The sequence below is a fragment of the Miscanthus floridulus genome, chromosome 10 (genome assembly GCF_019320115.1).
Source record: "Miscanthus floridulus cultivar M001 chromosome 10, ASM1932011v1, whole genome shotgun sequence".
Classification (NCBI taxonomy): domain Eukaryota; kingdom Viridiplantae; phylum Streptophyta; class Magnoliopsida; order Poales; family Poaceae; genus Miscanthus; species Miscanthus floridulus.
This window is the reverse complement of record NC_089589.1, coordinates 124,451,445-124,462,966: the sequence shown is the minus strand read 5'-3', so window position 1 is coordinate 124,462,966 and position 11,522 is coordinate 124,451,445. Positions and strand designations below refer to the sequence as shown.

The 11,522-nt window shown below is 49.8% G+C and overlaps 1 protein-coding gene and 1 pseudogene across 1 annotated transcript; both read right to left on the bottom strand.

Moving 5' to 3' along the window:
- Window positions 1-292: 292 nt before the first annotated feature.
- Window positions 293-3,313, bottom strand: LOC136485600 (WD repeat-containing protein VIP3-like). The gene is made up of 2 exons (XM_066482451.1): window positions 2,847-3,313; window positions 293-1,109 (listed from the first exon to the last, which is right to left on the bottom strand). Exons 1-2 carry the CDS (start codon window positions 3,189-3,191, stop codon window positions 486-488), a joined length of 969 nt encoding a protein of 322 aa, XP_066338548.1. The 5' UTR covers window positions 3,192-3,313; the 3' UTR covers window positions 293-485.
- Window positions 3,314-6,600: 3,287 nt separating this feature from the next.
- LOC136489515 (cytochrome P450 76M5-like) lies at window positions 6,601-8,277 on the bottom strand (annotated as a pseudogene).
- Between the last annotated feature and the right edge of the window lie 3,245 nt (window positions 8,278-11,522).

Genomic DNA, 11,522 nt, shown 5'->3' with positions numbered 1-11,522 from the left:
CGAGATAAACACTCGATCGGTAAATGGGGATGGTTGGTTGCTATAAAAACCGTATTCCAATCAAGCATGCACATACCTCCGTCTTGAACATTTGACGCCACATTCAGATTTGACGTTTAACCGCTCGTCTTATTAAGAAACTCGGTGCAAATACGGTCGTCAAACTCGTCCTAGTAAGAAACTCAGTGCAAATAAGTATAGCACATGCTTAAAGTACATAGCTGTGGCAAATATATAAAGTTTCATCTTAATGACCTCTGCAGGGAAGAACCACAAAAATGGACCACCTGTAGAAAAATCGGGACAAGCATGCAACTCAACCACCACAGGACAATTAAGTCAATAACACGAAATAAACTAGCTTCGCTTGCAATTAGCACCTCTATCAGTGTGCTGCGTACAACAATTCTTCCAACCACCATGGTCAGATTCGAATCTCTGGTTGGAAACAGAATACAATAGAGGCATTGCAATGGTAAGAAAACCTAAGAGTAATCGTACAGGGAGATGCTCTTGTCATCCGACGCGCTAGCTAGACGCCCTGCCCGGATTCCCGCACCACCTGGTGGCCGGAAGGCCACGGCCCATACCTGATCAGAATGGTTGCTCATGGTCTGCACCGAGGTCCTCATGTTGATGTCCCAGAGCCGGACCGTGCGGTCGCTGGATCCCGTAGCCACCGCCAAGCCATCAGGGCTCACATCGATGCTCAGCACCCAGCTCGCGTGGCCTGACATGGCCCCGATGAGGCTCTTCTCCTTGGCGTCGTAAATGTGGATGTGGCAGTCGTCGCAGGCCGTGAAAAGCACGTGGGGATCCACAGGGGAGAACACCATGGACCGCACCGGCATGTGGTGACCCTCGAGATGGTGGAGAAACTTCATGCGAACAACGTCGTAGACGGCAATGGTGCTGTCCATGGACCCACATGCTAAGAGCTTTCCATCAGGGCTCCAGGCAACTGAAAGGACAAACTTGCCACTGCCTGTCTTGTCAGGGCGAGCTCCCTCCGGACGTGGGACAGTGAGGCTGGTAATTGGCTGCCACTTCTCTGTGTCCCAGAGCTTCACTGATCCACTGCCACCACCAGCTGCAGCCAGAGCATTACCCTAAAAAGTAAAGAATATGGTTAACCCCAGCCTGTCAATAACCAAACTGAAGAAAGAACAGCCAATTTCACAAATTAGATGTAACAGGATAGAAGGATAATTCAGTCACGATTTCCTGTCATCTGTATTACCTGGAATCATAAGTACAACAGAACATGCCATATCAACTGTCAAGGTTTTAGCCAAATCAGAATATCCAAACTAATATTATCAAATAATGACAGGTGAAGCTTTTCAGGAGAGGACTGAAGGAACAGCCCCTAACACATTTCAACTGTGTAAACATCAAATTCTACATCATAAACACGTCTATCAATATGCATTTGTGGCAAGCATACAGTACAGGGAAATTAATTTCATGGTTCAGACAAGGTTCAGGATAACCTGGCACATGATCCAGAGTATGATGTATGCTTCTATAGTGTAGCAAGGTGAATCACATCAAGATAATGTCTAATTGAAATGACAACAGCCTTACTACTTCTACTTCTCCAAATTAATTCTTTGAAGCGGTATTACTGTCCAAATGTGAAAAAAGAATTTGATACATTTCAGCACAAATACAAACTCAAAGTATTCAAAAATTAGATTTCTTTATCTTTAATATAGTAAAGGCTTCGAAACAGTCCACAAGCAAAGTGAACTCCCAAATCAAATCCAGCCCCACAACTCTTGCAACTTTTACCAACTAAATGTACTGACAGCATGTAAAATAGTGTGAACCGGTTTATCAAACAGATGTATAATGGAAACCTGATGCAGCATAACCATAAAAATCTAAGCTCATAATCTGTCACAAAGATGTCTACGCAAACCTTGCATCAATGCATATAAGTTGATAATTGCATATTATTTTCAATAAGGACCATTTTTTAGTTATGTAACAGGAATGTAGAATCAACAGTACAAGCAAGTGATTGCCAAAACACCAACAAGGGGTGATCAAGTGACACTATGCCACTAAATGAAGGCCAATTACTGGCAATAAACAAGTGAAGGGCTAGAAGTGCCTTCATTTGATAGCAATAATAAAGCAACAGACAAGTAACAGGACAGACTTGCCTTCCCTATGCACCAACTACAGGCTTCAGCTACACAACACATGAATGGCAGATTGGGAAAGCTTGAAACCGACCATTTATTTTCAGCATGCAAGATCTTAATTTTCCTAATTCCAAGGCTAGAATTAGCATTTTAAACTGAATACAACAAAATCGACCAAGCAATCTGAGGAATACTCTCTTAAATTTTCAGTTTCTCACAATAAGTAAAATTGCAAACTCAAGAAATCCAAACCAGGACAGCACTTATCCAGCACTACGATTGAACTAACTAAAAGGGAGCTTATTCATATGCAGCATTTTGTTTTTCCTTAACTGTAAAAAACACTACTAGTGGCAGTCATGTATTCAAGGCCACATTTTTATCATGTGATTCAACCCTGAAATCTACAAAATGAACCAGGCCATCTGAAGAACACACCATTGATTATCAATCTGCACTAGCACACTTAACAATAATTGTGAAACCCACAAAATCCAACCCAGGACAACATTTTTGCAGCACTCTGCCCTCGAATTACTAGAATCACCGCACATCTAATTAAAATCCCACACATTTAGCTCAATCTACTATGGATTGCAACCTAAGTTACAGCAGAAATCGCAGGAAAGCAACCATTTTTGCCTTTTGAAAAATCCAGAGTCCCAACTAGGAGGGAACCAGCCGCGCGCTCACCTTGGGGTGGAACTGGACGCCCCAGACCTCTGACGGCGGCGCCTCCAGCGTGGCGACGGAAGCCCCCGTGTCGACGTCGAAGACGCGGATGAAGCTGTCGAGCGACACGGCGGCGGCGAGCGCGCCGGCGGGGTGGGCGGCGAGGGAGACGACCCCGAGCGCGTGGCCCCGCGCGGGGGACCCTAAGGCGGCGAGGTCGTCGGGGAGCCAAGCGCGGACGGTCTCGTCGAGCGCGCCGGTGAGGAGCACCGCCGTGGGGCGGTGGTCGGCGGCGGGCGCCCACGCCGCCGCCCAGATGGATTCCTCGTGGGCGCCGTCTACAGACTTGAGCCCCGCGAGCTTCATCTCCCTTGGCCGCGTCAGGGTCCCGAACGGCTCCTCGCCGGCGAGCGGAAGACGAGGTGGAACCCTAGATCGGTGCTGCTCGATCTGGTGTGGGGGCTGGGGAAAGTGGGAGACAGGGAAAGAGAGCAGAGGAGGGCTTCGTGGGTTTTAGAAAACAAGTCTTTTTTTTATGGAATCAAAGTCAAACAACAAATATAAAGAGAAGACTTTGATGATCATCCTGTTCGCTTGTTGGTCATGCTTATTCAATCAGTCAATAGTATTTTTTTCTCACAACGAACCAGTACCGGTCAGCCCAGAAACCAACCAGCGAACACGCTGGATGACCAATTAAATGAGATGAAAGACAAGTGAAAAAATAAATAGAAAAAAAGACTTTGACGATGGACAAATTAAATATGAGGAAAGATTATAGATACTAGTATTCATCAACCTCTCCCCTTTGAAAAAGATGGAAGGATGGCTTAAAGTAACATCGTAGAACACCAGATTATGCATCATATATATGGAAACGTATCAAGAAATAAAGAGGATATTTCCTCTCTCGGTCCTAGTTCTTGCTCTTGCATCTATGTAATCCAACTAGTCTCTCAACAATTTTTAGTACTTTTTGTTAAAAAAGCCTTTTTAGTAGTTTTGACTAAGGCATAGCTAAAACCCATAGCAACACGTCCACAAGGAACAAAAATATAATTATTTTTGTTTTGTATTGTTTATTACTCCCTCCATTCTAAATTATAAATCGCTTTGTTTCTCCTAAGTAAAACATTTGTAACTTTAACTGTCAAACAGTTCTAGTAGTGAATCTAAAAACATATATCTTATGTTTTTAACCTATATAAATATTTTAATAATGGTCAAAGCTTAAAATATTTTACTTAGGACAAAACTAATAATACGTAAAAACTGAGTAAGTAATTTGTTGGAAGCCATCGTCATGTCTAACCACACACACCATAAAACAGTAACAGATGATTAGAAAGAAAATTACTCATATTTTTGGCATTTTCGCACCATGGTTGCTTGCAATATTGCCCACAGTCGACAATAACAACGCAACACACCACTTTGGTCGTCACTCGTCGTGGCCCCTCTATTCTACCCTTTGTTAGCCAAGTCACTTGTCCCGTCATCTCATCTTGCCACTGCCACCTATGGCATCCCAGTATAGCTCCTCGACATCCCAACTTTGAATCTTGAAACACTCCCTATCCTCATCTACTACCCAAAGGCCAAAACCCTAATTCTAATCCTTCTTCAACTTCACCCAGTTAGAGAGGAGAAAGTGACTGTGTGTGAGAGAGAGAGAGGTTGTCGTTGGTAAGCTACCAGCACTAGTAATGTCGGTCATGGAGACATATAGCTTGGTTGGTTGTGAATTAGTTTCCTATTCAACGAGAGGAAAATCTTAGGTGAATCCAATGTTCAAAAAGGCGACATTAGGCGTCCACCTAGGCGCGACTAGGCACTAGGCGAGGGGGTCCCACTGGGCCTATGGGGGTAGGCGGACCCCTAGGTGGTGCCAACTTGTCAGCAGCACCAGTGGTGAAGGAGGAGCGTCTGGCGGAGGTCGCTGGTGGGGAAGGAGGAGCTTCGGACACGTGCGGGTGGCGGCGGGCGCGCACTAGAGGAGAGAGATATATGCCGGAGAGGGAGAGGAACCGACGGCGGTGACTGATGCGGGAGACTGAGTAGAGGTAGCAGACATCGAGTGCGACCGCGACAAGGAAGGGAGCGATTTGAGGATTGCGGTTGCGGCCTGCGGCTGGAACTGGAGAGCAGAGGAGGTGGATCGATAAGGTTGGAGACTTGGAGTGGGAGATGGGCTGGACTCAAGATGGCAACGGGCCCCGATTCCCGATCCCCGACGGGGATTTCATCCATTAGGGGATGAAGATGGGATGATTTTGATCCCCACGGGGAGCTTAGCGGTCCATAGGTCATCCCCATCGGGTGAAGCAGGGGCTGGAGCGTTCCAGCAGTCCCCGTCCCCGTTACCCACTGGGACCCGAGTATACGGGCCAAAAGAAGCCCAATACAAATTGTTCAGCCCAAATTAAATCAGTATATATAAATATTTGGTAACCCTAACACCCACACCCATCCGTCGCTGCCAGCTCTATTCTCCCGCATTGCCACCCTTTCTCTCGCATTGTATCGCAGAGGCTCGCTACCGCATTGGCACTTTCTTCCACGTCGGATTCGCTTCGAGCTCGTTGAGTCGGACGTATTTTTGTCTTCCCGCAGAGCGCTCGTGGAGTTGGATGTCAGCTGCTCCTGCTGGCCGCTGCTGCGCCTCCTCTTCCTTCTCCAGATCCCAATCTCCATGTTCTGTTGCTCCTTCCCTAGTCCCCGTGCGCCCATGGCTCCCACGGCGACGTGCTCGGTGCTCTGGTTATTATTACTGCTTCGCCGCCAACGCACCTAGGTGAGATTGGCGCGGCGCCGCGACCACGTCGTAAGGAGTCACTGCCGCCATCCTATCGGGTGTGCGACCCCTGACGGGCCCCGTGACTCCAATCGGCGACGAGAGAAAATCCGCCCGAGACGGGGAGCGGGAAAAATTAGAGACATTGGGGACGGGAACGGGGCACCACTCCCCGCGGGGGATGTCCCCGTTGCCATCTTTAGGCTGGACTCTTGCCTCTTGGACCTTTCTACCTATTTATGCCAGCCTTTCTGTCTATCTAAGCCCACTATTCAGCTGTTTATTTTTTTCTTTTAGAAGATAATATATGTATATTGGTATACATACAAAACACCTAGAAAAACGGCTAGGCTCGCTTAGGCTTGCCTAAGCTCTAGGTGATGGGTCACCGCCTAGAAATCGTCTAGCGCCTTTTTGAACATTGGATGAATCAGCTTACAAAGAATCGTAGATGCGTTAGTTTCTATCAATCATCATCTACACTTTGATTGCCAAGTCGATGAGGTACTTATGGGCCGTTTTCAGTTTCGACCGGTTAAGGGCATGTTTGGTTCCTTAGACTGAATTTTAGTCTATGTCCCATCGAATGTTTGGAAATATGCATGGAGTATTAAATATAGACTAAAAAGTAACTAATTACACAGATTACGACTAATTTGCGAGATGAATTTTTTAAGCCTAATTAGTCCATGATTTGACAATATGGTGCTATAGTGAATATATGCTAATGATGGGTTAGTTAGGTTTAATAATTTCGTCTCGTAAATTAGTCTTCATCTATGTAATTAGTTTTATAATTAACTCATGTTTAGTCCTCCTAATTAGCATCCGAACGTCCGAGTGACATGGACTAAAATTTAATCCGTGGAACCAAACACCCCCTAAATTTACCTTCTTGTGGATACCTAGGACCCACATAGTCAACAACCACCGTGACTAGTTTGGACGACATTCTTTATCTTGATAGTGACATACGATGTGTTACATGTGTAGACACCCATACGATGTGTTACATGTGTAGACCAACACATCACACGGTAGACACCAGCACAGCACAGCATGCAAGGGGGTCGCCGGATTCAACACGGTGCCATAGCGGTCATTGAGGTCCATGCCCTCCAATCCGATCCCATCACCACCATCAGGTAGTCTCCACTCATTTCTGTGCACAATCGATGCCAGCAGCAACGGCACGGACCGCGCGGTGTACTCCATCCCAGGGCACACCCTGCGCCCCGCACCGAACGGCCTATACGCCTCCTTCAACATTGATGAGTGCACCTCCTGGCCAGCCAAGAACCTCTCCGGGATGAACTCCTGGGGACGAGGCCATGCGCTCTCGTCCCTTCCAATCGCCCACAGGTTGACGATGACGCCCGCTCCTTTCGGCACATGGAACCCACCTAGAGACACGTCGTCCGCGACCACCTCATGCGGTATGAGAGGCACTGCTGGGTGTAGACGAAGTGTCTCCTTCACCACGGCATGGAGGTACGGCAGCTTGCTGAGGTCGCTCTCCGTGACGAAATCTTTAGACCCTAGTTGCTCAGCGAGCTCGGCGTTCACCTTCGTCATCTTCTCCGGGTGGCGAAGCAGCTCCGCCATCGCCCATTGCACGGCCGTGCTCGTATCACTCGCCGCGATGAACATATCGTGTAACCGATGGTGGAGGTTATATTCCATGTAATATATATAATGCAAAGTTTATTGTCCAAGATAGTGTGTGTGTGTACGTACTGTTAGAAATGTAGTGATCTGTTGGCGCGTGAACTTGGACGTGGCCATCCGCGACAGGAGGACATCCAAGATGTCATCGTGCTTCTCGCCGCAAGCTAATCGTTTCTCGATGATCACTTCATCAAAGAACCTGAACAGCTTGGCCAGGTGCGTCGAGATGCGGCGGCGCGAGCCGAGGAGGTGTTCCAGCGGCGCCAGGAAAGGGAAGGCATCGGAGACGCTGGGCTTGGACCACTCCTCGAGCACGGGCACGACGAGGCTCTTGAACGTCTGTGCTTTCTGCTGCTCACGCAGGTCCACCACGTCCTCGGAGAAGAGAACGTTGGACACGACGTTGAGCACCGTGCCGTTCACGGCCTCCCGGATGTTCACCGGCCTACGACTGGAGCCAGAGCACGTCCTCACGTGCTCGGCGAGCTGGCCGGCGCGGCGTTCCAGGACGGGGCGGATTTGGCTGGAGGAGAAGCCGGCGCCGATCAGGATGCGGAGCTGCCGCCACAGCTGGTCAGAGCTCGGGAGGAACACCATGGACGTGGCGCCGTACGACAGCGCGCGCACGTTGTCGGGGACGAGCCGGGCCGCCAGCGCCGCGTCGTTCTTCACGAGGGCCTCGTGGGCGACGGCGGCGGAGGAGACCACGGCCATGGCGCGGGTCAGGCCGAGGCGGAGGTACACGATGGGGCCGTGGGCTTCGGCGAGGGCGACGAGGCTCCGGTGCGGGTTGTGTCGGAGGGGCCCGATGACGTAGAGGAGGCTGCCGAGGAGAGGGTGGCCGGCGGGGCCAGGAGGAGGAGCCGGTTTGTTGAGAGCTGTGTCGCGGAAGTACGCTTGCTCTGCATAGATCTGTGCAGGGTGGCAATGGTGAACGCTAGCAGCAGTGTCACTGTGTACGTAAGCAGCAAGCAACACCAAGAACCCCATCCTGTCGTGTCTGTCAGTGTGCATGTCAGTGTGTGTGTGCTATTTATTGAGCTAGCTAGGACGGCAAGATATATATAGATATTTATGTGTGTGTGGTGCTAACCCTAGCTTACCTCTAAATGTGAAACTAGTCCTGTTGATTAGCCCATGATGCGGCCTACGTGGAGCACTGTGCGTGCGCTGACAATGTCCCTCTGTGTCCGACGAAAATAAAATAGAAGGTCTGCCCGATTCTATTTCAAGTAAGCATCGTTTTCACGTTGTACACGCGGCACAATTTTTAAATGCTATTGGAGCAGTGACAGTTTTCCTCTCCGTCGGCTCCGACAAAAACAAACAAACAAACTAACAATATCTCCTGCAACTAAAAAAGATAAAAGTAAAACTATTTTTTGGTGCGATTTTTTTTGGGTTCACTCCTCTTCCCGTCCGTGCGATACCGCGTCCCCCGCCTCCCGCTCTCCGTGCGATACCGCGGCTAATAAAAAAAAAGAAAAATCCCCCCGTCTCTCTCGTGACCCGACGCCCGACGGCGCTCCCTCCCACCGATGGCCGACGGTGCTCCTCCCTCTTGGCCGCGGCGACGCTCCTCCCTTGCCGGCGTCGGTGGCGCTCCTTCCTCGCCGACGATGGCGGCGCTCCTCCCTCGCCATCTCCAGCAAAGCTTTGCGAGCTCGGCCTCGGCGCGGCCAGATGCGCGAGTACGGCGGGCCCTAGCTGCATCGCATGGGGGCTAGGACGGCCGCGTGGCCGAGGGGCCGGCGACAGCGGCCCCTGGCCTGTCCCACCGCACCACCAGCACCTGCGGCGACTCCTAGTACAGGCGCGACAAGGTGTAGGGGCGATGGTGTGGCCACTCCGCAGCGGCACCAGCGGCGGCGGTGCCCCCTCAGATCCGATCTGCAGGTAGGAGGAGCCTCGAGCGAGATGAGGGGCGAGCAGATCGAGAGGGATGAGGAGCGAGCAGATCGAGAGGGATGAGGAGCGAGCAGATCGACAAGGTACGCCCTTTCCTCCTCCCTAGCTCGACAAGGTGCAGCTAGGCCATCGAGCTCCGCGGCCCCTGGCGACAGCCTGGCCAAACCCGCGTGCTCGGCAGCCCCTGGCGGCGGTGCGGCCCCTGATCTAGCTACTTCAACCTTCCCCTCTCCATCGGCATCACAGGGGCGGCTCCCCCTTTCGTGGCTCCAGTCGGGCAAGCAGCAACTACAGCTCTGGCATGCTCAGCCCACAGAACAGCCCATCGCGCCCAGTGCTTTTCTTCTCATCTGACCCTCTGACCCGTGCAAGCTTCCCCCTGCTCTATCAGATTCCTTGTGATTCAATGATTTTTTGTAGCATGCTGATACCCCGCTTGAATGTTGCAGTAGTGGGTGGAGGCGGTCCCTCCTCTCCTACCCCAGGCAACAAGCTTTGACGGCATATCCGCGTCCAATGAACTACTTGAGGTGATGGATTTTTCTTTTTTATGCATGGACAAAGGGGATTTCTTTAATTCTTTAATTCATCTCTTGTTCCTCTTGCAGACACGCATGGTGGCCAGGGAGTTGAATTCCTGCGACATCTATTCTGCTCTATATAGTTTGGATGATTCCCCCTATAAGAACTTGATTACGATTGTTCCTATTTTGCAACACAGATATGCTTTTTTCTTAATAGCAAAATAAGGGCATTACTGCAACTAGAAGCTGGTTGAGCACTACTCAAACTCATCATGAAGATATACTTATTCTATTTCTATCTCCGTTTTGTTCTTTGCTTAATTTTACACCAGGTCCTGCGCACTTGGAAAAGGTATTGAGAGAGCAGATTGTAGGAGGCCAGCTTCACTACTGGAAACCGGCAATTTGCCGAGTGCCTGCGACACTCGGCAAAGCCCAAAATACATTCGGTAAAGGCTTTGCCGAGTGCCGCACTCGGCAAAGAACCCGTCGGCAAAGGTTTCTTTGTCGAGTGCCACATATCGGGCACTCGGTAAAGCCTTTGCCGAGTGTCACGTCAGCACTCGACAAAAAAAACCGACGTCAAATCTGACGGCCTCTTTGCCGAGTGCCACCTCAGCGGCACTCGGCAAAGAATTTTCCTTTTTTTTTTGAAAATTCTTTGCCGAGTGCCATACTCTTGCACTCGGCAAAGAAATTTTTTCTTTTTTTAAAAAAAAATCTTTGCCGAGTGCCATGGCTCTGGCACTCGGCAAAGCTAGGAAATTGGGTCTCTGCTTCCCAGCTTTGCCGAGTGCCATGGTCACGGCAATCGGCAAAGCCCTCTTTGCCGAGTGTGGCACTCGACAAAGAGGGGAAAATGCTATTTTTTTTGTTTTTTGCTTTCCATCAGCGCAAACAAAGAAATCACATATATATCAACACACAGCACATGATATATCACATACACATCCATATTCCATCACATACACATCCATAACCCATCACATACACATCCACCATCCATAATACATCACATACAAATCCATTATCCATAATCCATCATACATTCGCATCACCCATGACAATATCCATCACAATATATATATGTCTCTAGTAGTAGTCCAACATAAGGCTAAGTCTAACACAAGTCCATACAACATGAAAAGAAACAAATAAACGGTACCTACTGCCAGCCTCCCCACCCGGAGTGTGAACTGCCACCTTGAGGAGGGCGAGTTGTCCACCCGGCCTGTGGAGAAGGGCCACCTTGAGGAGTCGGGTTCGAACCCGCCGACTGTTGCTGCACAAAGGAGAAGTGAATTCATGAGTATCTACAGGAGGATCGCACAAGCTAAAGGAATAAACAACCATATATACTCACCAGAGTCCCTACAGAAGGAGGAGGAGCCACAACTAGAGCGAGCAGCGAATGGGGCACGACCACACCTGGCAAGGTCTAAAGGCTCGCCATAAAGCTGAACATGTCCTGCAACCTCTACGTCTCGGCCGCCCTCTAGGCTTGTATAGCCTCCATCTCCAGCCGATGGGCCTCCGCCTAGGCCACCTGCTGGGCCTCCAACCTCCGCAAGTCGGCCTGCAACATTCCACCCGCAATGTTTAAACAATGCAAAGGCAAGGTAGATGTGTAAAAGCAATGAACGACGAATAAAACAGTACTAACCTAGAGTTCCGCCATCTGCTGCTGTGAGCTCTGCTGCCGAGAGCGTATCGGGAGGGAGGAGCTCGTGCTCCTTGCTCGAATCTCGGTGAGGATGGGAACAGAGGCGGAGTCGACTATGCTGTCCGCCATCCAGTATCGGC

Bases quoted from the DNA above. Each gene is read 5' to 3' on its own strand.
- LOC136485600 (XM_066482451.1), bottom strand. From the start codon at position 3,191: ATGAAGCTCGCGGGGCTCAAGTCTGTAGACGGCGCCCACGAGGAATCC. The intron at 1,110-2,846 runs GTGAGCGCGCGG...TTTACTTTTTAG, and splicing joins GCGTCCAGTTCCACCCCAAG to GGTAATGCTCTGGCTGCAGC.